Genomic DNA, 26,524 nt, shown 5'->3' with positions numbered 1-26,524 from the left:
ACCCATGAAGATTGTAATTAAATAGTAGCGCTTTTAAACAGGTTTACATACCTTTGCTGTTTTAAACAGAAAAAAAAAATCTCCTTTATTTTGATGTAAATATTTTTATTGCTTTGCTTTCCAGTAATGTGAGTAGAAAGAAAGCTTGGCATTCAGTTTCGTGGAATCTTATCCAGAATCTAGGATAGTGTAGGTCTTGACTTTAAATATTTTTATGGCATCCTTTGTCATGGAATAGTTTAAGGATTACATGATTTTTTTCCTCTTCATTTTCATGTTTCTCATGAGTTGTCAGTCTTAGACCTCAAGCCTACAAGCAGACATGCAGATAAAACTGAAGTCTTCAATCTTATCTTGAAGGGTAGTCAATACATGTTTTATTTCTACTCTACTCTGTTTCTACTCTAAAGGATGGGTTTTTGTGATTGTCTTTTTTGTTACTGCTTGACTTTGGAAGTGCATCAACACAGTGAGTGAAGCAAAATTCTGTCTATGTTTCTACTTACAAGTCAAAAATAATGTCAAATAATGTCAAATTAATTTTGAGCTGTCAGTATTAAAGGTATGTGCATTGATCACTGGCTAAATTCTTTGTAATTTTTTTTTTTGTTCATTGAAAAATATGCTGGAGAAGGATATTATTAGCTGAAAATGGTTATATATAGTGTGAGTTGAGGATGAGGGATTGCATCTATACAAGCTTATTTGGGTTTTGGAATTTTGCTCTTTGTAGGAGGGAGAAAAATGTCAAAGATTTTCTTATTGGCCAAAAATGTCACCACATAGGTGCATGTAAAGTATTTGCTACAGCATGAAGTGCCTTGCGACAAGCTTGAGTTCATTTAGCATGCAATAGGAAACAGATGCCTTTTAAAATAAGAATGCAGAGGAGAAACTTTTGTCTTCACTTCAAACTTTAAGGCTTTGTGTTGTCTTTTTCCACCTGTGTAGCCTTTAGCAGAAGAGCATCTCTAGAGCCTGTTGACTGCTATGGTTAACATCCTTCCCTCCCAAACTGTGAACAGAGCAAACTTGAATGTTTGTTTTAAAGTAGCTTTACCACCTTATGTTGTGTTTAAAGACTTATTTTATTTTAGTGTTTTGGCAGATAGAATCCCGTCTTGTAGTAGCAGCCTTCACAGATAAATCCGTTCTTGTAGTCTGCATTTCACATTAGCCATTCATTTACTGAATAGAGCATCTCTCGGATAGAAATTCACTTCTATATTTTTCTGTTTCTCACTTGCCCACTCTTCCAAAGTGTAAAATAGAATGTTTTTATTTCTGAGGATTTTTTAAAAACAAATGCCAAACTCATCCTCACTGTGGATTTTCTGAAGTTCATTTGAATATGCAAATGCTGCTTATTTTGGCTTCCATGGCAGCAAATGGATTGAAGATGATTCTGGAGTTGGGGAGGGGGGAATGCGCTCGGACTTTGTTTTAGCAGATTCTCTGTTGCCTCCTTTTTGGAGAAAATAAATGAAAAGGCAAGATGAAAACGAGATGCTTTCAGCTTGGTGACACATGACAACTAGGTATTGTCCTGCAGCTAAGAAGGCAGGAGGAGAGAAAAATGAGCGGAGTCGTCCTAATGTGCCCCCCCCTCCCAACTCTTGTGCAGGGAAGGGTGAGGAAAGAAGACAGCAGAGAGCATGTTCTTTGTTACTGGTGTGATGTACTAAATTTGGTGCAGTCAGTTAGCTCTCCCGTAAATGCATCATTGCTAGACTTGCTTTTGTTGAGAATAACCGAGACAATTTGCTGTTCTATATAAATGCTAATACATTTTCTTATATGTTCTACTTTCTTTGGAAGATAATGTTATTTTCTAGTCCCTGCACAGCATTAGCAGATACAACATTGTCTTTCTAATCTGAAAAGCAGATGTGCAGCTGCCACTTGCTGTTGCTTGTTCAGCCTGCTGTAGGATTTAGCAGAGAGAAAAAACTGACACATCCATCCCTGTCAGGGGAAGGAATCCAGATCTACTCTTGGCCTCTCCTTGAGGCCTACCGTTGCATTTCTGAGGTGATATTTGTTAGATTATAGTTACAGTATATTATAAGTTGTATCAATAGATGTTACCTTACAGTTGTGCCAGGAAAAAAGATAAGTGGGCGGTTTTAGTCTGTAAACCAAGACCAGAGGACTTAAAAATAGGAAGGTTTTTGTTATAGAATTGAGGTAGATTTTAAGCATATTTCATGCATCAATTATTATGCAAAAGTGTAGTTTGAAGGTACATCAGGTAAATCAGAACTAACAAAAGAAAATTATCAACCTTGCTTAACTGAAAAATCTCCCGTAAACCTCTTTGGGGAGAATTTCCCTCCCTCCTGCTGTGTGCTCCTGTGATACGGAAACATGTTTCTCCTGAGGGCCTGTTAAGCTGTCTGAGCTAGATGTGGTTTTGTAAGCTATAGTGTTGCTATAAGGAAAGGAGAGTAGGTTGTGTCTGGATGCTGGACTTTTCTTATGTAGAAGCATCCTCCTGTGCCTTGGTGGATTTGTCTGCTGCGTGTTCATCCCAATGGAAATCAGTGTTGAGGGAAAGTGGGAAAGCAGCTAATTTTGGGGTATTTTCTATAAAAACTCTCTTTTTGTGTGTACTAATGCACTGAAATTTCAGAGGAATCAGGCTTGGGTTTTCACTCCTGGAACCACAGAACCAACACGGTGCAGGTAGAAGAGATCTGACGGATTTTACTAGTTGTGTATTTGGTACGTCCTTTCTAATTTTTGCGTAGTCTACTGCAGAAACAGATGTTTTAATTAGTGCTTTGTATAGTCTTAAAGCAAGTAGTAAAGTAGCTGTGAATGCTTTTGTATCATTTGTGACTGCCTTTCTGGAGAATTTCTTTAGAATTATGACGTGTATCAAAATAAGAATTGAATTTACCTTTCTGTCAGCTGTCTTTGGCTATGACTGAGAACAGAGCAAAAATCTGTCTTAAAAATAAAGCAGTGTCAGCACTATTTTTATCCAACTCTGAAGATAAAGTTTCTTTGTCATAATATGTTTAGGTTTTATGTATATTTTTTTCCTTCTAGAAGTATTTGAAAGAACAGGAATTGAACTAGTGATAGAAAATTTTGAGTGCCATAAAGCGGCAAAGATGGCAACTCCATTAGAGTGCATCAGGTTATTTTCAGGTGGCAGCTTAAATTCCAATAAAATAGTTTGTTTTGATATGGGACAGAGAACAACTACCTATACTATTTTGTGGTGAGAGTAATTTCTACTTGTGCAGATGAGAATGTTTTGGATGTGCAGTCGATAGTGTGAGTAAAGCAGGAGCCATGTTGTTGTCTCCTTTGACTTTCTGTATAGAGATTGTATTCTGATGATCTTAACTGATTTTAAGATTACTTCTGATGAGTTCTCTCTTCATGCGTTGCCTTTGCCTGAACAGTAGGCTGCTATATTAAGTATATGGCGACTCCCTTGGGATGATACGAGAATGCTGACATCTCAGAGTAAGATTTGTAGATTAAAGATCATCAAAGGTTCCCTGATGGCAGTTTGAAACTAGGCGTGAAATTTTTTCAGCTTGTTCAGAGCTGACTTTTTATTTATTTATGTTTCTGTGGTGTATGACTAATATCTTCTACTGCATATCTCTTCTGCAAAGTAGTCGAGTTCCAGGCAGACAGAATTTAACAAAACAATTTTTCTCATATGCGGAGGTGTTGAGGAAACAGACAGGCTTTCATCCTCTGGACCTTAACTCTTGGCATCCTATTGATGTTGGCTAGGTCATAATGTGTTGTTAAGATCTGTTTAAAAATTGATTAAGCTGAAAAAATCTGTTTTTTTGTGAGGGTAGCATTGCCTTTGGGACAGGTAGAAAAACATGCTTGTGTAGTTTTAACGGTTTCTATTTCTATAAGAGAGTCTTTAAAATGTGTGGAGAAAGATGAGGTGATGAATAGTCTTTTTATGGTATTTTGGTACTGAAGAGGAAAACTTAGTATAGTGTTTTTAAAAATATTTAAGTGATGGTAAAGTAAATGTTCACAGTTAAAAATTTCCCCTTAAGCGAGATATTTATTCAAGTGGGAGCTTTTTCTTGCGCTTGCTTACAGAAATGAGATTTAAAAAACCCTCAAAAAACCCAAGTTGTGTACAGTGAAGGCAAAATAGATTGTGTGTGCAGAGAGAAAACGGATAGCCCAAGGAAATGATTGGGTGACTCATTTTCAAAGACTGGCACAAAGAGAAATCAGTTCAATTTTTTTTTTTAGTCTCTCTGTAATAGGAAAATAGCAGTAATAACCCAATATTCATCTGTTTGACAGGGAGAAACAGAAAAATAAATTGAGATTTGTTATTGCAAAGTAACGAAAAGCGAGAAGCATAGGAATGCTCCATAAAGTGGCTACTGAAAAGTGAAACAAGTTTATTTTTAACTACTTGCTTTTTTTTTTCCTTTGAAATCTGTACTAATTAACAACAAACAGAGTAAAAATATTTAACAGGTTACAGACATGTGCATTCCCTCCCAGGAACCAATATTTTTGTTTGAAATTTTCCAGTTTAGTTTTATTGTTCGTGCTGATAGTATGCTTTATTCCTCCCATGCAGTGAGAGTCCAGTTTGGATCTGCCAAAACAATCTTCAGATTATCCTCTGAGTTAGAGCTTGTTTTGAGGGACCTAGGGTTATCCTTTGTTCCTAGCAGCAAATTGCTCAAGACCTGAGGAGCAAACAAAGAGATACTATGACTACAGTCACTGTACTCTTCATTCCTTGCCATGTATACCAACATTGTGTGTTGATTTAACCCCATCTTTGGACTGGGGGCAGATGTTAGCTTCCTGGTGTGTAGGACCAATGTGTAGAACCAATCCAAGAAAATGACCCTTTGTTTGATACTTGCATTTTTCTCTTGCGTGTTTCATATAACTCGACCATGACTTAGAACATCGTCTGGCATAGTCCTCGGAGTTGTTGAAACCCAAAAGCCTTTGCAGTATATGGCCTGACAGCAGAGCCACAAAGATGTTCTTCATTTGGCAATGGGAAATTTGAGTCACTGTGTGAAATACTCATTAAAAAAGAAAAAAAAAAAAAAAAAGGAAAGGAAAAAAAGTTGGGTTTTTTCCCTGTTGGTTACCCAGATCTTTGAAAATAATTTTATACTTAACTCTTTGCTTATGCTTTCTTCAGCAAAAGGTGGTGCTACAAAATCACACTAAGCAAATAGACCTGAAGTTTTGTCATGTCGTCATAACTTGGTGCCATTTTAGATGAGCGGAATGTCCTGTAGTTACTTTATCTTTAGAATTTGTTAAGAGGTCAGCTGTAGGATTTGTGGCCCATTTTTTAATAATAGAAGTGTTATTATAATAGTGCGCAGCACTACCTCACCAGATCAAACCATTTACTTTCATTAGGAGGCAACCTCTGGAATCCCCCGGTGATATAGAGAGGATAAATTGTACGTTCTTTAATGTACTTTGTTGTGTTGATATGGGATGTTTTAAAAAAGTTGTCAGTGATGAGGAGATCCTCCCTGTGGCACTAATTGTATTTTCATATACAAATTATCTTAACGACTGAAGAGCTGCAATTTCCTTATCCATGTCTCTGCATTTTATAGCAGCATGTAATTAATATCTAAAACTTCAACCCTATGCTGAGGGCTACTGGTTTGAATGTTGATACTATATTTGAGAGCAGTAAGGGAGGAACAACTGTGCAGTCGCCTTAGCTGACCATTCTTCCTGTCCTGTCCTTCTGATGTGTAGTGCTGTTTGATTCATATTTAATGTGTATCTTTCTAATGAGAGCTCTTCTGAACTGTGGTCTTGGGATCAGTAAAGCATTTTAGCACTTAATCTAGAAAGAGCTTTTAATAGTACAGATAGAAATAAAATATAGCTGCTAAGCTTAAAACACTGATTTCGGGCAGAAGAAATGAAGTGTTTACTTGGATGACTTCATAACTATGAAAACAGTGGATAGAGAATACTTGCTTAATTAGCAAGGTGTGCCAGATTGTATGATCTTTGTGTATAATTCTGTCTGGTGGTAGGAGTAACGTTTTAAACTCCTCCGTCATTGATTTTTTTTTTTTTTTTTTAATATTTATCACGGATAAATTGGCATAGAAGATCCTAGAGTATTTTTGCTACTGAAGTAAAACTGCATGAAAGCAGAGAAGAGATAGAAGTTCATTTATATTACTAGAATGATGAGGTGAATGGAAGAAATCTGTAATCTGTTTCTTGTAAGTTGACACCCATTTTCTGCTTCAGAAGGTATCCTGGGATGGCCTGGGCCCAAGTCACACTCCACAGAGCAACTGAAAAATGGTGCCCTCAGCTCCTTATCATCTGCTAGTGCCAACATTACATGGGCAATAGTACCATCTGCAGCCCAGGATGGACAGGCACTACAACCAAATGCAGAGGTAAGCATGCTAGGTCTCTGTAGGCCATTTCTGTGGTATCTGAGACTTGACATTGCATCATACATGCAAACCACGTGTGATGGTGGATGCTTTTATTAATTACTTACTGTGCTTTTTTTTTTCTGTGTAGTATCCTCTTTGTTTGAAATTAGTTGTGAAAATGCTAATTCTCATGCAAAAGCGCACTCTAAAAACTAGAAAAATAGTTGGCGATAGTGCTGTGTGCTTTTGCTTCTCTGAGGTACTTTGGACAGTGGACTATGGCAAGCGTACAGTCTCTTTTCTAGTCATAAAAGCAATTAACAGACTATCAGTACACATTTGTTTCTTCTGGTGACAGAAAAAGCTGTTTCTTTTTTATGCTGGTTTGAAATAGACAGGAGGCACTAGGACCACAACATTTGCTTGATGCTTGTTCTTCTAGGTTGCTGTTTGCTCTTGGGTGGCTCTTGAGTATAGCTGACTATTCTTTGAGTTGAAAAACTATGTTGTTCTCCACCCCCTTTTCCTGTTAAGTGATTATGGGCAGAACTTGTCCACATCATCCTGCACCAGCCTGTTGATTTGTGCTTTTGTGGCATTTACTTGGTAAAGGGCAGTTCTGAAGCATCGACTCTTTGAGGAGGCTCACAGCTGCGTATCAGGCATCTCATGCACTGAAAGTCTCTCACGATGCCAAACTTCTTCAGCTTCTACTGTCTGCTTCGGTTACCGGTGCTGCCCACCAGGAAAACACTTCACTCTGAGACCCTACAGATTATAGGGCACCTGGAGCACGTGAGACCTGGAGAACTGGGAAGAAGTTTTTGAGAGAGCTGAAGAAGCCCTTTTCTACTAGTGAATGCTCTTTGGCAATTGGAATGACTTAAATTAAATTATATTGCCTTTAACAAGATGTGTAATGGCTGGAGCCATCAATAAAGCTGTTTTTCCAGTTCTTTCGTGGTCTCTTGAATTGAATGCAGTTCAAAAAAATCCAAGTATAAACCAGGGTGGGGTTTTTTTATATTACGTGTTGCTTTGGTCCTCTTCCAGATCTGTCCTTAGAAAGTAGTTTCAAATTCTATTGCTCTTAGTGTCCGTTAATCACAACGTTTAATTTACCTATAATTGCTTTTTATTAGGAGTTGTGTAATTTCTTTTTCAGATAAGCCCACTGCAGTTCTTGTAGTGTGTTTTTAAGACAAGAGGCTATTTAAGAATATTGTTTTGGGAGTTATCTACTTTACTCACTGGTACACTGCAGTTTGTTTCATTGGGGTTTTTTTAGATGTTTTTATTCTTGACCACCTTGTAAAGCTAAATGGGATGTGGAAGCATGGGCTTTGCAGCAAGAATGTAAAGAGCAGCAGCTGATTTAACTCGTCTCAGGGTATCATTTGGCAGTTGAGCTGAGCCATTTATGACTTGTTTTAAATGACAGGTTTTTTAAAGTCCAGTCTCCTCCTCTTTGCGTGCTCATAAGACATACCAAGTTGCGTGTGTGACCTGAGGTACTGCTTTGCTTGTGGAACTCATGATTTATTGAGAAGGCAATACCCTTGAAGAGATGGATATAAACAAGTGAGCATAGCACTGTTTGTAGTACAGAATCCTCAGTGCTTTGTGGGCAGTCTTCCTAAAATCAGCAGCCTGTGTTTAGAGGCCTTCTAGCCCTTAAAAAAGAAGAAAAAAGCGGGGGGAAAGAGAATAAATAAGACTTTTAAATGATAAAAAGCTCAGCTGAAGATGTTTTTTGCAGAAGCAGTAAGATTGTGGATTGGCAGAGCAACAAGAAGCAGCTGGACTCATGTGTGTAATTTTTGTTATGGTAGTACAGTTTATTAAGCAGAAATTTGATTTTGCCCCGAGAAAGTGGTCTGAATCGGGATTCATTCCTGGAAGCTCTTTCCAAACCTGCATCTTCCCTTCCACTGAGTCCTTGTGTGCTTCCTGTTGTCCGAGACTGATACTGTTTCCTCACAATTTGAAGTGCTCTTTTAAATGTAGCTGATATATTTTTCAGTTTTGATCATTTTGATCAAGATATCGGTGCCCCATTGGAAGGCTGAAGCACAAAACTTGAATTGTGGAAGAGGTGAACAGTTGCATCTAACAGAAGTTGGAGCTTGTTTTCATATTCATCTTCAGATCAAGCAAGTTGTCATGCCCTGTTACAGAGGCTACACCTCTTGGCTGCTGTGATCAGATCCTTTTCTGAGGGAGGAGGTGAAGTTTTCCTAGAGTGTTGCATGTTCTGCCCAGCTGTCCAAACTGAGTGAAGTGTTGAACAGGAAGCTAGAGCTGCTTCTTGTTGTGACTAGAGAAAGGATTGTGAGAGAACAGGCTTTGAAGAAGAGAAAAATCTTTTGAGCAACATAACTGTTACCCTGCTAAGGATGGTATCTGAGCCAGGAGATGACGTCTGACAGCCACCAAGGTTATCAAAGTTGTTTGACTTAACATGTGTTAACAATTCTGTGTGCAGGACTTAAGCATGTTTTTAAATATATTCTGGCCTGTTTGTCCAAGGCAGGAGCCTAGGTTTGGCACTGTACCCAGTTAATTTTCAAAGGTGTAAAAGCACTGACTGTGCTAATTACTTAGTATGTGTAATTATGTATAAAAGCAACTGCACATTATCACATTCCACTTGTTTTGTAGTCTAGATACATTGTTGTTAATAACTGGTGGCATCAGCAGAGAATGAAAAAATGCATCTAAATGTCATTGTTTGACAAATTTTTGATATTTGAAGACCCTGATTTCTTTGGTTTTTATTTATCTGGTAGCTTCTTTTAGATATAGAAGAAGAGAGGCATCCACAAGTATCATTCAAATGAAGCTTATTTCTCTTAATGATTTTCTTTTTAAAAAAACCAAAGTAGACACTAGATGATGCTAATTTTTGAAGAAGTTACTGGTAGGTGTATTAATGGGGCTCAGCATTCAAAATATACCTGCCAAAAGAAGTTGAGCCTTGCTTTTTACAGAAGTTGTTAGAAGAGAGTTCTGGTTCCTCTATCAGTGCTATCAAAATTAGTTCCAGTTTCTTCTGTGACTGAGCCTAGATTTTTATTTGAAAAATACGTACTTTTTATGATATAACCTCTGTCTCTTAATCAGAAGCTATACCCCAAAGGAATGGGAGAGAGCTCTTTGGCTAATGCTCAGCATAATACAGTAGATGTACCGACCAAACAAATTGTGAATTCTCTTGTAGTCTGAAATAGAAAAAGCCATTAAGTTATTACCCTTGAGGAACAACCAACTCAGCTGCTTATATTATAGAATGTTATTTATAAGGAAAAGGTAATTTTAGGTATGTGGATCAGCAGTGATTTTAAAAAGAAAACTGAGATGTTTGTTATGTTGGGGGGGGCTTGACTGCTGAGGAATCTTTCCTATATAGCAAGCTGCCAGTGGCAGCAGTTTCCTGGCAACATGACCAAGTGGCTGAATGTGTTTAGCTGTGTTAATTTTCAGCACAGCGTGTAGACGCTTTGCAACAGTGCATTAACAAACATCATTAACAAAGCTATGACTTGTTCTCTGCCGTGTCTTCTATATGTTTATGAAGAAGCATGAGTCTTTGGAATGCAATTTTCTTTGAATACTTGAGGGATATAGTAAGTTCTGGAGTTGAGTTTTGATGTTGTGTATAGCTAAAGTAAAACCTTTCTTTTGGTCTGTTGCACTGTCAGGGTTTCAAGTATGCAGTTTCTCCCCTGGTGAAATTATGTAGCAGCTAAAGATTCTTCTCTTTAGATAATGTGTTAGTGGTTATTTGTTTTTGTTATTTAGGGTGTTTCTTGCTTCTAAATACAGGGATATTATTTGAGATATTGCTTAAACTAGTTCAGAAAATACAAGATTTTGTGGCAGAGATTATTTTCTTGTGTATTCCTAGCCTATTTTAGCATTCCTTTCTTGATGTTGCTGTTTCATCTTCCCAGATGAGTTTTCTATTAGGGTGGTGATATAGGACAACATGAAGTTAAAGCCTGTTATCTTCACTGAAAGAAGTAACCTCTGACAGTGAAATGCTGGATTGAGTAGCTTTGTCTTTTTATTTTCCATCCTTTTTTTTTCATCTTTTTTTTTTTGGATTTTTTTTGGTCTGTCCTGAAACATCAGGTGAAAGCAGGGATAAGGGCTGAAGAGAGCTGTTCTTCATCTGATATGAGTTGATGTAAAATACTTCTGTGCATCCCCTAGTGGACAACTTCGGACTTTTTGGCATAAGCTATGTTACAATTTCAAGGTATTATTTAGGGTTTTTTCTTAAAGCAGAACAGGACAAATCTGGTATGGAATATGCCAGAGTACACTCTTCAGAGCTGTGATGTGAACTTGGTCTGTGACCAGTCTGCAGTAAACAGGACCCTGCTTCCTTCGTTTAATTAAGGGTTTATAATTTTGAAATTCCTTACAAGAAATGCTGAATTTGATTAATTTTAAAATAATGAGTCTCATATTTGTAGTAAACTTGGTGCCTAAGCAGAATAAAGGTGTGAATCACTTCCATGTGTGAGCTACTGTTCCAGTTCAACTAATTGTCATTTTGGGTGTCAGAATACCCCTTCTGAGCTGACAAAATGTGACTGCAGGCCAAATGCTTCCCCTGGCAGCCAAGTACAAATGGAAAATGGTATACTTATGCAGAACCTGAGAGGGAAAGAATGAATTTCTTTTGATCTAACAGTTTAGTTAAGAATCTTTCAAAAATCATGCTGTAGCAACATCTGCATTTTAGCTGTTTTTGTGTGATTTTTATGCCTTAAAATGCCGTGCCAGCTGATTCTTTCCATCCTGTGGATCTGGTATCTATGCAGGCTCTCTGCTTTCCTGTCCCTAACTTTGACCTGTTTGTGCGCATGAGAAACTGTACACATGCTCCATATTGGAGTGTCTTTTTAATAGGATTGAAGTTTTAGCTCTGTAGGATTGAGGCTTTAGGTCTGATTATCTAACTGCTAAACCAGGTTTTAATTGTGATAGTGATTGCAAGGGCAGTCAAGTCCAGGTTGTTAAAGATATTTTGGTCCCATAGATGATCTGAACCGTGATGTTTTCAGTGGTAAGAAAGAACTATGCTATTTATGGGAGGTACTGAACTGTTTAGTTCTTAATTTTAAAAGATTATGTGTTTTTGTCCAATCCCTTCAGGTGACAGTCACTTTCAAGTTGAAGTTTTTTTCTATTTATAGGTTAGTATACATCCTAATATGATGATACTTCATCCTTTACAGAGGATGTAACGGAGCTTTAGAGCTATTACAGGATCTGTTAGAGATACTAAGAAATAATTTTAAAAGTGCTCCTGCAATTTTAGAAATGAAGCTAGATAGAAGAAATTATTTCTAATTTGATATTACCTTTCCTTTGTTTACCTGTGTCTCGGCAGACTTGCCCAGGACTGTGGATTGTTTCCTAGTGTAAATTGTTCCTTGGGTTTCCTAGTTCCTTTTTGTACTTGACATAAATCTGTGTAATTCATGTTGGGAGATCCGCTTAGCCATGAACATACAGTGCTAGCTACAAGTGCAGCAGGCTAAAGAGACCTGGTCAGGGTGGGAAGGTAACATTTGCAGTGTTACAGAGGGTCCCTTTTCACTGTGTAGTACAGACATTACAGGATTTCTGAATGCGCTCTGCTTTTTGCTTTCTGCATGATTAAGTACTTTTTGGGCCGAAGAGCACAGTAAATGGCCAGTAATGACTTTGATAGATAAATTAATCTCTAGGCAAAGATGGTACCAGTTAATCCATTCGCTAGCAGACCATCTAAAAAATGAAATCTGAGATAATCAATTGAAGGTATATTTAAGGATAATCAAGGGAAGGATTAAATGTACAATTACGCTGAAAGTAGAATTAAATGACCCTAAGCCTGCTACAGCAGCACTGACAATGACTAAGATAATCTAGCTAATTTTGATTTTATTTTTTTGCTAGCTTTCTGGAATAGTTGCTGTGTCAGCAAACAATCTCTAGTAAAACTGTTTACGCAAGTAATTAATAAAAATTTAGCTCCAGCCAAAGCCATTGCGTTTTGTTGAGTCACTCCCACCTTCAAAATGCGTGTATTCCAGCTGCTATCTATATAATATATTTGAGAGTAATATTCTACTTCAACTAAAAATATGAAGCTTTAATACAAATTTGCATATAATTTGAATAAACGTGAGGCTCTGATTCATGTGGCATTTCATAATTGCTAGTGAAATTCAGTGAAAACTAATAATTGGAATATAAAGAACTCGGGTTCCCTTGCAGTAAGGCTTAAAAATGGAGTTAAAATGGATCAGTTGCTTTACTCTGTTCATTATAAAACCTGTGCCCTCTGCAAAACAAACTCTGAAGATAATGATTATTATGCAGTCTCTCTACAATCTGAGATGGACCAAGCGATTCATCAGGCTGAGAACAAATCTTAGGAGCTTTTCAAGTAGAATGTTCCACTGGCCTCAAGAAGTTTGCTGTATAAGAGATTACAATCTCCGAGGCTCAATTTGTTTCACGTATACATTTAATGTTCTCCTGGAATGATTTATAATGATTTATTTTTCTTTTGAAAGAAGCCTCTTATTTTGTGTGTGTGTTTGTGTGTGGCAGCAATGAGAATGTGTATAGTTGATGGGACAAGAAATTGACGGGTCAGGATCGTTTAATAAGTGTGTTTTCTTGAGGAAAGATTGTTAATACTGCTTGTATTAACATGTGTTTACCATTTCTCTCCTCTTATAAATACGCTGGCATGTGATATTGCATACAAGAAGTAGCACTGTGAGAACTGGATTTACACATAGATTAGTGTTGCAAAACCAGATGATTGTAAAGGTTAAATTAGTAGTTGTCCACCTTTTTGTGCCTTCTTTGTGTATGTGAATGGTGTATTATTGACTAACGTGGTAGCGTTTTTCTGACATAAATGTGCTTAGCTAGCCTGCAAAGCAACATAGAAGAGAATTACAGCTGGCTGAACGACTTCAGTTCTGTTACTGCCTAACTTTTCAGTGACTGGGCTTTGCAATCAGAATCATTATGGAATTGCAGAGTACTCCAGGTTGGAAGGGACCTCCGGAGGTCCTGTAAGCTCAGCACTCTACTCAAAGCAGAACTCATTAGGTCAGCTTGCTCTGGGTCATGTCCAGTTGAGTCTTGAACACTTCCAACAGTGGAGGTCCCTCAACCTCTCCACACAAACTATTGCGGTTTCTCTAGGGATTTTATCAATAGGAGCAAAGGTTTGTTTGAGTAGGGCACCTTTTCTTATCAGTGTGCTGTGCTGTCTGGCGGGCAACTAAAATTACCTGCTGGGTCCCCTACCAAAAAGTGTTTGTCTTTCCCTTCTTTGTGAGAGTATGGGGCAAATTGCTTCTGGTTCTTCAGGTTTCTCCCCAAGGATCTCATTCTGGAGAGAATCCCTTTTAATACAGGGGGATGTCTTGAAAGTATGGCCTTGTGCCATGCTTTCCTCCATCTTAGTCTCCTTCTCCAATCTGCAGCTCAGTGCAGTCTTTTGTCTTTAACTCCCCAAAAGTTAGAAGTATGTGATTTCCAGACACCTCACCCTCTCTGAAGTCCTGCCTGGCGAGTGATGGGAATCTATCCTGCGTCAGTGTGTGGTCTGTAAGCTTGTAAATTGAGTGACTTACTTTGGATAGTGGCAGATGCTGTATCTATAGCCATCTTGCTTCTAAAAAATTTGATTCTCAAAACAAAAATGAGTATCTTTCAGGAAATTGTTCTTCAGTAATATCTGTATTGCATTAGGAATAGGTTTTGTTAAAATTATTTATGATGTGATACTGTATCTCTTGTGGTTTTAGGTTAGCATAAAATTTATTGTTGTGATTTATGCTAGCCTTCAAGGATTTTTGCTTCAATTTAGGACAAGTCCGTAGGGCTTTTCTCTTTGCGTATTTTTTTGTAGTCTCGTATTGCTATTCCGTTCTGATGAGACCAGTGATGAAGAATATTTGTTCCCAGTTCTTACTGAATATGGCGTACTGCAAAGTCCTCTTGTGTTTTAGGATTCAGACAAAACAGTACTGTACTTGAGTAGCCCTCATTTCATGAAAGATGCTCACAAGATGTGTGGACTGGTGCTGGTACTTAATCTTTGCCTGTGGAGTCTGTGCTTGGGAATTAGCTGCTCTTCAGCTGATTTTCAGAACTGACTACCTTAGGTTTCTGAAAATGGAAATTTGCAAGAGGAATTGTCTTATGACAGATATGAACATGTAGGGGAAAGGTCCAACAAACATTTGGTGCGTGGCAGGATGAATATGCCGTAGGTAACCCAAATGAAGATCTCTGTCTAAAAGGATGTTAAGTCACTGATTGATTCTTCATTCTTAAACATAATCGCTTTCATAGTTAGTTTGTAATATTTTTTATGAAGGCTTACACAGGCTATACTGCAACATAAATACAGATGCCCTTTGTTTTATGTTACGTGCGTTTTTTCCTTTAACCAACAAACCAACCCTTTTTCTTAATTTTCTTATGATACCTGGTCCTCATCACTGGTATATCATTATGTTTACCCCTAAATATGGTCACAGATCAGAGTTAAACACATCTGCAGTGTAGGAAAAGGAAGCTTTCTGAGCTTCTTGTTTAAGGGTGAAAAGACTTCTGTTCCCAGAGATACTACTGCAAAACATTAACAAAAAGGCATTAGTAAAGCTGTCAAAGTAGTGAATACCTTGCCTCCAGATTGGTTTTGTTGGGAAGGAAAAAGATTGCAGACCTGTTTGTCACCTAAGATACGAGTTTTCTGATTATCTTCTTTGCTTGCATCATCTGTATGTCAGCCTGTCTTTATGTATGAAACGTTAGTATCAAAATGCATTTCTACTTTGCTTGCTTACTTTGCCCTGAAGGAAGGATCTCCTAAAGAGAGCTTGCTATTACTTGGTTCAGTAGATGACTCTACTATTACGTGTTGTATCCAATTAATCTTGTGTGATAGACGATTGCTCACATTGCCACACTTTGATCCTTGCACTTGTCCCTAGCTGGAGAGATTTACTGAACATCCAGTGTGTTTAGCATATTCAATTAAAAAAAAAACGAACAGGAAACCACAAAATATATGTAAATTATCCATACGCAAAAAAATCGTTCGTAGTGCTAGTCTGAAGAATTTTATTTCCTTTGGAGACCTGAATTACCAAACACAAATGACAGATTTGGTAAGAAATTAATTTCTGGGCACTTCGTAAACATTCTTTCCTGGTGTAAGCTTTTTCTACCAAATACTCTATGGTTTGACCTATCGGTGATGAAGGATGTATCCAGAATCACATAAAAGCTTTGACCCTACTCTCTCACACCCCAAACCTGGATGCAGCAGTTACTTATCTATCCAGATAATTATGCCTGGATTATTTTTCTTGGTATACATAGTTTAAAGTAAGTAAAAAAATCTGCATATTATGCCATTTTTTTCTTCATTCAGTTGTATGAAGGAGAAACTGTCTTGCTGATTGGATCTGTATGTAGATGACAGCAGCAAAGCAAAATAAAGTGATATTTTTGCTTGCCATAGCATTGTTCTGTATAAGTTACAGTGTCATTTGTCATTCTTTGTTACTTGCTTTGCTATTTTAAAAGTTCTCTTAATTTTGGTTCATCGTTGTTATATCTAAGCTATAATGATTGAATGCTAGGAAAAGTGTGACTGTGGGGTGTGTTCAGGGGTGGGTGGGTGGGTGGGTTCCCCCTTGAGGTGGTAGATTTTCTGCATATTAATGCTAGGGCAAAAATTTTCCCACAATTAAAGCAAAAGCTGCTGACAAAGGAAGTAGAGGAGACAGCTTCTGTGGAATATTCATAGCAAATGAAGAAAATTAGCTGAGCCGAGCCACCTGTTTTGTTACCTTTGAGAGACTTTTTCAGGATAAAATTGAGATATACGGGCTGTAATAAGTTTTGCTTTCTAAATTCTCCATTTAAGCTCTAGTTTGGTTCTGAGCTCATTAAGTCTCTTCAAAAAAAAAAAATCAAACCTTGAACACCGGGGAGCCTGAAGTCTTTTTGAAAGTTGCTGGAGCTTTGGTATCCAGGTGCCCACATTACAATGGGTGTATGAGATGTCAGTGTGTTTGAGGTTTTATCTTTGATCCACTCTTTCTTTGCAATGATCAGTCACAGGGCTGCCAGGAGCAAAGCATGAATAAGACTACAGTAAGATGGAGGCCAGGGCTCAAGCAATGATCTGAGTTCACTCTACCACCGCTTTTCCAACCCTCTTTTTCCCCTTCATCTGCTTACATTGTGTAATGGTGTGGTGGTAAATGTTGAGAAGAGTATTTCCTATTTTGTTTTATTTGATCTGTTCTTGAAGAATAGAAAAGCTTCTATAAAGAGATACAAGAGCTTGTTGGATATAAAAAAGCATTCTTAAGCTTAAAGTTGCCAATCTGTAAATGCCAGTGCATTTGGAAGTTAGAGGAGAAGTGCATGGATGATGATGATGATCATTTCAGTCTTTACAGTGGGTTTAAAGTAAATGTGTTTTGAGCTTTTGTTTGTTTTGTTTTAAGATTTAGGTTGAAGCAAACTGAAATTTTCTATTTAATTTCTATAATATTAATTTCCATTTTCTATGTGGGAATTACTCCTCCTTACGCAGCTGTATTGGGTTTGCATGGCAGGCTTTTGGTAGTGGGGTGGCTACAGAGGTGGCTTCTGTGAGATCCTGCTAGTAGCTTCCCCTGTGTCAGACAATGCCAGCCGGCTTCAAGACTGACCCACTGCTGGCCAAGGCCGAGCCAGTCAGTGATCGTGGTAGTGCCTCTGTGGTAAGACATTTAAGAAGGGGGTGGGTAGAAATGAGGCAGTTGCAGCCAGAAGAGAGGAGTGAGAATATGTGAGAAACAACTCTGCAGACACCAGTGGGGAAGCAGGGGGAGGAGGTGCTCCAGGTGCCAGAGCAGAGATTCCCCTGCAGCTTCTGGTGAAGACCAGGAGGCAGGCTGTCCCCCTGCAGCTTCTGGTGAAGACCAGGAGGCAGGCAGTCCCCCTGCCTTGGGGGTTAATGGTGGAGCAGACCTCCACTTGCAGCCCATGGAGGACCCCACGCCACAGCAGGTGGATGTGCCGGAAGGAGGCTGTGACCCCACGGAGAGCCTGCACTAGAGCAGGCTCCTGGCAGGACCTGTGGCCCTGTGGAGACAGAGGGGCCCAGGCTGGAGCAGGTTTGCTGGCAGGGCTTGTGACCGCATGGGGGGCCCACGCTGGAGCAGTCTGTTCCTGAAGGAGTGCACCCTGTGGAAGGGACCCATGTTGGAGCAGTTTGTGAAGAACTGCAGCCTGTGGGAAGGACTCATGTTGGACAACAGGTGGAGGACTGTCTCCTGTGGGAGGGACCCTGTGCTGGAGCAAGGGAAGTGTGTGAGGAGTCCCCCGCCGAGGAGGAAGGAACAGCAGAGACAACGTGTGATGAACTGACTGCAACCTCCATTTCCTGACCCCTGTGCTGCTTAGGGGGAGGAGGTAGAAAAATCAGGAGTAAAGTTGAGCCTGGGAAGAAGGGGGGGGGTGGGGGGAAGGTGTTTCTAAGATTTGGTTTTATTTCTCATTATCCTCTTGATTTGATTGGTAATAAATTAAACTAATTTCCTCAAGTTGAGTCTTGTTTTTCCTGTGATGGTGATCGGTGAGTGATCTCTCCCTGTCCTTGTCTCGACCCACGGGCCTGTTGTTATTTTCTCTGTCTTGTCCAGTTGAGGGAGTGATAGAGTGGCTCTGGTGGACACCTGGCATACAGCCAGGGTCAGCCCACCCCAACAGCATGCCAGTATGCTAGTCTGTACATGAAATGGTTTAATAAGTACAACTTACTGGATAAGCTACATTTGAGATTCAAATCACTGCTGATGAGGGACGGGTGCAGTGAGTTTGTATGTTTTTCTCTCAGGTGCATGCCACAGCTGGTAGTAAATGCAATTAAGTATTTTAAAGGTGTACATGCTGGAAGAGGAGAAGACAAGTGACACATGCAAGGTTTTGTCAATTCCGATACAGTGACAAGCCCTGCAAGAAACGAACAGCTCATTATATATTACTACTTTTGGGGTATTCTTACCGTATCTGCTTTACAAAAAGAATTCTAACTTTGGTATCAAGCCTGGTGAAAATCTTACGGAGCCAATTTATCACATTAGTGTAAATGCGCTAAAGCTCTCTGACCTTACAGAGTTATATTTAGTCTTACACCCACAGAAAACCTGTTTGCAAGCTCTCAAGTTACACATGTGCAAGTGTAAATGATGCTTGCAAACCTGTATCATTAATGAAGGGTATCTGAAAATCAAAATGAGGCCTTTGACTTTTATGTGCACTAGTAGAACTGTCATTAAATGACTCTACAGAAAATACGGCAGTCTTTGCCTGGTCTGAAAATGCTAATTTGGTTTCATGTTGCTTCTGAACAAGTCCTGCAAGTAATTTATTCCATCTTTCTCTCGATGCAGAAATGTTTCATACACTGTTATTTTTTTAGTATCTCTTGCAATTTTTTTTTAGTATAGAAAGACTTAAGGACTGCTTCCCTTGGAATATTATTAAATGATGTCTTTTTGTCCACGTGTTTTTAAGTTCCTAAGATTCATCCTCTTGCTGCTGACCGCACCCCTTTTTGTCCTACATAAAAACCGTTTCATGCCTTGATGAAAATTCTTAGACTATTTTGGTGTAATTATGTGAAGAACTGCTTTGAGTCTGATGCAAGTCCTCAGTGTGTCCCTGTCAGGATACGTATGGTCTCTGCTTATTACTATGATGGAGAAAAGGCTGAGTTGTGCAATGCCTTTGCCTCAGTTGTTACTGGTGACATCAGCCTTCAGGAATCCCAGGCCTTTGAGATCAGAGGGAAAATTTGGAGGAGGACTTACCTTGGTGGAGGAGGAGCAGGTTAGGCAACACTTAAGCTGCACATACATAACTCTATGGAGCCCGATAGGGTGCACCTGTTAGCATGGAGGGAGTTGGCCAATGTCATTGCAAGGCCACCATCTGTTGACTTTAAAGAGTCATGGTGTTTGGAAGAGGTTCACGAAGACTGGAAGAAAGCAAGAAAGAACATCTTGGGATATTCTGGTAACATCTGGGGAGCTGTACGTTGGTCAGCCTCTTCTTGATCCCTGGGAAGGTCGTGGAGCAACTAAGCCTGAAAAGCATTTCCAAACACGTGAAGGACAAGGAGGTGATCAGGAGTAGTCAGCATGGATTTACAAAGGGGAAGTTGTGCTTAACCAACAAGATAGCCCTCTGCAGTGAACTGACGAGCGTGGTGCATATGGGGAGAGCAGTGGATGTTGGTTGCTTTGACCTTTGTAAGTTTTTTGACCCTATCTTCCGTAACGTCCTCGTAGACAAGCTGACAGAGTATGGATTAGATAAGTGGGGCATGAGGTGGATTAAAACCTGGATGGCCAGGCCTAGGGGGTTGTGATCAGTGGTACAAGGTCCAGCTGGAGGCCAGTCACTAGTGGTGTGTCCCAGGGGCGATACTGGGGCTGGTACTGCTCAACATCTTCACTAATGACCTGGACAATGGGGCAGAGTGCACCTCAGCAAGTTTGTAGATGATAACAAAACTGGGAGGAGTGGCTGATGAGCCAGAGGGTTGTGCTGCCATGGAGAGGGCCCTTGACAGCGGGACAGAGTGTAATCTCATCAAGTGCAACACAGGGAAATGCCAAGTGCTGCCTCTGGGAATATCTGAGGGTAAGCCCCTGCACCAGTACAGGCTGGAGGCCAACTGGCTGGAAAGTAGTTCTGCAGAGAAGACCTTGGGATCTTGGTGGACAAGCAGCTGACCGTGAGCTGGCAATGCGCTCTTGTGGCAAAGGCGGCCAACAGCATCCTGGGCTGCATTAGGAAGTGTTGCCGTGGGTCAAGGTCCTTCCCCTCTACTTGGCACAGGTGAGGCCACGTCTGTGGTGTTGTGGGCAGTTGTAGGCTGCCCAGTACCAGAGGGACATGGACTTACTGGAGTGAGTCCCACACAGATGCACAGAGGTGATGAAGGTTCTGCAACATCCTTCACGTGAGGAGAGGCTGAGAGAGCTGGGACTGTTCAGCCTGGAGAAGGGAAGGTTCGGGGAAGCCCACCAACGTGTATAAATACCTGATGGGAGGGAGTGGAGAACAGGGAGTCAGAATCTTCTCAGTAGTGGAGAACAGGGAGTCAGAATCTTCTCAGTAGTGGAGAACAGGGAGTCAGAATCTTCTCAGTAGTGCCCAGTGACAGTCAGGAGGCAGTGGGCGTGTGAAAGTCAATGTGAACATCAGAAAATTCTTTCTTCATTGTGAGGATGGTCAAATACTGGCACAGGTTGCCTAGAGGTTGTTGAGTCTCCATCCTTGGTGATACTCAAAACCTAGCTGGACTTGGTCCTGGGCAGCTGGCTCTAGGTGTCCCTGCTTGAGCAGGGGGCGGGCCAAGATGACCTCCAGAGGTCCATTCCAAGCTAATGATACTGTGATTCTGTATAATCCTTTCTCTTCCTCTCTAACCCCCCACGCCACCCCTCGCCCAAATAAACAAGATGAGTTCCCTGTCATTCTTGACAGTACTGTTGCATGGTATGGTTTGTGAAGGATGTTGGAAACCTGATCTCTGAGCCTTATAAGTGAACTAATTATCTAAAAATTAATTTCCAGCACAGCAGTTAATTTGAAAAATTAACTTGTGGAAGAGGCTTTGGAAGAACAGAGGCAGGTTTGCCCTCTGACAGAAACGTAGCTTTTAATTCTGTGATTCTATCCCAGGCTTGTCGAAGTGTCTTTTTCCTGAAGACTTTTTTTTTTTAAAAATCCAGAATGTTTTCTTCAGAAACTATTTCTCTCCCTTACAGGTTTCATCTGTTAAAAAAGAGTCAGCATGTTTTCTGATGAAGACTACTGAGTAGAACATCCATTTTGTATCCCAGCAGATGACCTCTCTAAATTAATTGATCCCAGTTCTAATGAAGTGACCTGTTTAAAATAGATCTCTGCCAGCGTGTGTTTTCATGTCTTCAGCCTTTAAATTTTGAAGGAAATCCCTTCTTGGGATTTCTAGAAATGATCTGTTGTTTTCTGTTCAGATATTTCTGAAAAATCCTGGTGCTTCAGGCAAGTGTTGGAAGCTCCTTTTGGTGCTTGTTGGTAACTGGTTCAGTATTCGATTCTCAGGGTTAGCACCAAAGCCGAGCTGTGCTGTTGGTTCCCAGGCTGAGCTGCGCACAGCTCGATAGCTTTTACATGGTGCTCTGACCTCACAGGAACGGAGCAAATCACTGCTTTCCTAGTTCAGCTTTGCAATTATATTTTACGGGGCGAGGGCAGGGGGGGGAAATGTATGTCTGTGTCTGATAATTCAGAAAAGCTGCCATTAAGGGATAATCACTCAACATAATCTTTTGCATTCTACCAAATGTTTACTCATTGGTTTCTACTAAAACTGTGTACTATTTCTGTGGAAAGAAAAATAATTTAAAACCTGATTGGGCTTTTATGACACTTTAAAGATACGTAGCTTTGTATTTTGTGGCTGTATGTCCACACACCCTGTGTTGTGCTTACGTGGTTGGTTTTTTTTAAAGAAGGTGTGTTAAAAAAGAATTTTCATGTTTTCTGTGCTCTTAAAAAGCAATTGAGTGATTACCTAGGATAGCTAATGAGAAGAGAGGGAAATACAGAAAGAATATTGCTTACTGGAGATGACTGCGGTTCAGTTCCTGTGACATAAATTGTAAATTGCTGTTTAATTTCTTATTTTCTTGCAAGATGAGAAAAGATGCAAGCAGCTGATTTCATTCTACATGCACTGAAGGTCACTAGTATGTTGATAACAAGAGTTGTGGGGTTTCTGGTGTCCTTGCACATGTTCTTAAAATGGGGGATAGTTAAAGTAATTAAAATTATAGTCCTTATTGCAGAATGGTCATTGAACACGCTTGGCCTTAGTGTTACATTGTACTTACCCTCCCTGATGAGCTGGAGCCTTTCATGTAAACCAATGCAAACACTACTTTCCTGAGCACCTCAACTGTTTATACTGTTGCTCGCCCTCACTGTGTGTGTTTTCTAGAGTAGCAATGAGAAGCAGTTGCTGTTTTGTTAGTCACGCTTTGAAAGGCATGGAAGACCCTGGCTGAATGTGCAATCTTCAGGAGGAAAAGAAAATTCTTAATATATGATTTAGTCTGCGACTTTGTCAATGTGTCTTTTGTTTGTTTTCTGATGCTGTTAACAGCGAGAGGTTACACAGCTGTTAACATGTTCACTTGAAAGCGTGTTACCTGCTAGTATGTTCTTTCTCTTGCTCTCTCGCACACTCACACACACTCGTGCCCCCTCCCTCCTGCCCCCCACCAGGATATCCTTTGGGAAACAGCAGTACCATTTCCCAGTTGGAGCTGTGCGCAGTTAAGCTCACTGATCTCAATGCCATGTGACTAGAAACGCAAGGAGCAGATTGACGTCCGGTGCGTACTCTCCAACTCGTGGATAGCCAAAAAAAAAAGAAAAAAAAAAAAAAGAGGGGGTGGGAGTGAGGAGGGGAGGTTCCCTTGCTTTTTCTGTAGCGCTGTTAATTCCTGCTGGAGCTCGTTTGCCGCGAGCTCGGTTCATGGCAGTAGCAGAAGCAGCAGTGCTTATTCAGTAGCTCAGTGCTCTCAATGAGGTCAAGCTGGATCAAAGGGAAACCTCCTGTGGAAGCATCTCCTGTAAGTTCTGATAACTGCTTTTTCCACGCTCCCTCCAAATGAATCGTAGCCTGTACAGCTGAGCCGGGCTTCAGTGCTTTATGTCTCCCTGACTGATAATTTTGTATGAGGTTGTCAGGTTTTATGTTAATTGAACTTGTCAGTAAGGCGTCAGTTGGATAATAATGCTGTGCGTTTTGGGAGGAGAGGGTTTATCGTTCTATCCTTTTATTTTCTGAGCGAGTGGGAACGAGAAAGTGTGGTTCTGTCCTTTTGAAAAGCTCCAAGCTGTTGAGGTTACAGCTCACCAGATTCAGTTTTATGTAATCTACATATTCAGCTTTCTAAATAAAGTAATTGTGTGTTTCGAATGTCCTTGGGTTTCACCAAATAGCTGTTTTTTGGGAATAGCTACATAAATGTACATTTAATTAAAAAAAAAAAAAAAAAAGGGAGAGAGAGAAAGAGAAAACACTATTAAAGTCTTGGAAACATCCGTAGTAACTAGACTTCAGAGACACTCTTCTTACACAAGCTGCTGTTCACCTGAGGGGCACCTGATGTGATCATTCAGAAATATTTCTTTGAAACCTAATTCTGAATGTTGTCTGGTTTTAGTGAAACTTTTCAGTTGCAAAGACTTTCACAGTGAGATGAAAAATTTCTCATTTTATGTAATGAACTAGCTGTTTCTGCAGCAATGCTATTTAGCATGAAGGAATGCTAACTCTTGCAGGTAGTGTTGTCTCATTTACAGCATGGAATCCTTGGGCAATAATGAAATGCCGGGCTGTAAGTTTTTCAGCTACATAACCCAACTTTTTTTTTTTTTTTTTTTTTTTTTTTTTTTTTTAAAGTACAAAAAGCTTACCTGAATACTTACCTGGAAGGCTTGTAGAGTGGTTTCAATGGATTGAACAAAATAGCTACCACCTGTTTGGATTATGGTTAGTAATACATTGTAAACCCTGAGGAGAAATAAAGTATCACAAATCATTATCCCTTTCTGCTGTAAAGTTCCTCTGGAAGGGGGATGGCACTCTCTGCCTTCATTTGTATGTCTGGAAACTGGGCAGTATTGGCATCGTGGTGCTGTGAAGCAGCATAGTGTTGCAAATGTCATGAAGACTCACGGCATTGCCTTACCCCCCCCAAATCTAATGTCTTTGGGTTTTTTTTTTTGTTCAAAGGTGTATACTTTAATTATAGTCTTCTTTTTATCTCTTTCAGTTAATAGTCTTGACTTTCTTAGATATCTAACTTGGAAGTTGGATAGAGGAAAGGAAAAAAAAGTGTGAAATCGGGTGATGCAACATCTAGGTATGAAGTATGAATATTTGCTGGAGAGATTTATGAAACAAGCTCTTGAAGACTCAATTTCAACTGTGTGCTTCATTTAATAAATAGAAGGCTCTTAACTTTAATATGCTATGATTTTTATCTGGCATCACTGCAATATAAATGAGAGAAGATAATGTGTAAATTAGCATCTGATACCACTCTCATTCTGGGGATATGATTAAAATGCTCTATGAACCCATCATTGGATTTTTTTAATTTATTTTGAATTTGTCTCTTTTCTTGCTTTTGACAGAGGCTGTCTTTAGTTCCATTGAGACAGCTCCATTTTTAAACATACGTAGTGGAAAAAAACATGCTGTATCTTTTTGTCCAGATGGTGATGTTTCTTTTTGTTTCAGCATTCAGCTTCTGAGTTGATCCTAGTTGAAGATGAAATGACAGATACTGAAGATAATGAAGAGGAGGATTTAGGAGTCATGGATGATCAACGCAGTGTAATTCTCCATCTCATCTCTCAGCTCAAACTTGGCATGGACCTTACTAGGGTATGGACACTGTATCTCTTTTATAATTGCTTGTTATTTTTTCTTCTTCTCATCCTTCTGTGTGTGTGTGTGTGTGTGTGCATGCATGCATGTGATTCCTGTGAGCATGTTTTGCCACTGTGGACAAGGAAGTTTGCCTCTTCATAAAGGTGTGATTCCAGAGAGCTATGGAGTGCTGCCTCCTGCTAGGCAGGCTTTCTGCATGAAATGACCACATCAGATGTTTTAGGGATGTGTGGGGAGAAGGGAAAGAAAAAAGAAGAAAAACCCCCCAAAACTCTTCCTTATTTTTAAGTCGTTTAAAGCAGCCGTATGTTGTGTATGTATCACATATGTATGTTAAGTCAGGGCGCACTGAGCGTTTGAGGAACAGTGATGGCAGTTCTATGAATGAGGGAGATAGGTGCTCAAGTTACTGATCTGTGCATTGGATTCCATTTAATTACTTGGCAGCTTCAAAAACACATGATGGTGTAGAAATTAGGGTCTTCAGTGTAGCACTGTTCATGTCTGTGCTAAGCAGCTCACCAGTTTAACCTTCTGTGCATCCTTCTGATCCTTCTGGAACCAGTATTGTTACGAGCTTATCCGTACTGATAATGATCAGAGAAATGTCCCATAAGTCCTTAGAGTTTTGGAAATGAGGTGGATGTTCTGGAAGCAGGGAATGCCTCTTTTTGAATAGCCCTACATTCCAATGAAACCTCCTCATGGGGCTTAATAAATAACCAAGTGGATTTTTGTAACGATATGGAATACCCTTTCCTTCCACAAAGGTTTTCTACTTAAAAATAACCAAATAAAACCTCTATAACCCACTTCCCACAAATAAGAACAGCTCATTCTGACACACCCTCCACAAATGAAAAAAAGTTTGGAATGTTCAGAGAATTTCCGTTGTGCATGAGGTAGCTTTGCAGGAGGTTCTTCTCATGGACATTTTGAAATTCTGAAAAGTTCATCTGCTTTACTTTTGATCTTACATATTAATTAAAATCTATTTTTACTATCGCTTTCTTACAAAATAAGGCTTTCTCGGTATAGTCTTTTCTGCTTCCTCTGGAACAACTGACAGTATTTAAAAATACTTGCATTTTTAAGACTGAGCAATCCCGTGATCTGTTGCTAAGTATAGCTATAGAATAGCTGCACAGAAATGAATGTTTTGTTCTAAATAGAACAAATTTTCATCGATTAATTTGTGAGTAATTTATACCTGCCATTTCTTAATATATCTGGGGTTATGTACAGCTCGTTTTTGGTTTTGTTTTTCTTGCATTCCTCAATTTTTCATAACTCTTCCTCTTTTATGTGTTGTTTTACTAAGGCTGTCTGAGTCCATAATGTTTAAACTAGACTCAGATTCTTTATCTGTTCTGTGTCTTCAAAACATTCTGTCTTTGGTAATGAACAAGATTTTTCTTCTCTGATTTCCAGTGTCATCTTTTTGTCACGGCAGAGGAGGCAAAACCCCAAAGACACACAGTTAATGTAACTAAGAGAAATTCCTGTAAATAAGAGAAGTGTAGTCACTTATAAGAAAAGTAGGAAGGTAAATATATGTGAT

At 39.5% G+C, this 26,524-nt stretch overlaps 1 protein-coding gene across 3 annotated transcripts in view; it reads left to right on the top strand.

The window, feature by feature from the left end:
* The window catches only part of OSBPL10 (oxysterol binding protein like 10), a 115,943-nt gene that overhangs the window by 70,444 nt on the left and 18,975 nt on the right, over positions 1–26,524 (top strand). For 2 of the 3 annotated variants that reach the window (XM_086467974.1, XM_086467973.1), the window contains 3 exons: positions 6,265–6,419; positions 6,975–6,977; positions 24,811–24,957. In XM_086467974.1, the coding sequence (XP_086324100.1) occupies positions 6,265–6,419; positions 6,975–6,977; positions 24,811–24,957 (305 nt within the window). The remainder of the gene's footprint in view (positions 1–6,264; positions 6,420–6,974; positions 6,978–24,810; positions 24,958–26,524) is intronic. The other variant, XM_086467975.1, reaches the window with a different exon arrangement.

The sequence above is a fragment of the Leptosomus discolor genome, chromosome 7 (genome assembly GCF_034619465.1).
Source record: "Leptosomus discolor isolate bLepDis1 chromosome 7, bLepDis1.hap2, whole genome shotgun sequence".
NCBI classification, from domain to species: domain Eukaryota; kingdom Metazoa; phylum Chordata; class Aves; order Leptosomiformes; family Leptosomidae; genus Leptosomus; species Leptosomus discolor.
Note: the sequence above shows the minus strand (reverse complement) of the source record. Positions and strands in the feature narration are given on the sequence as shown.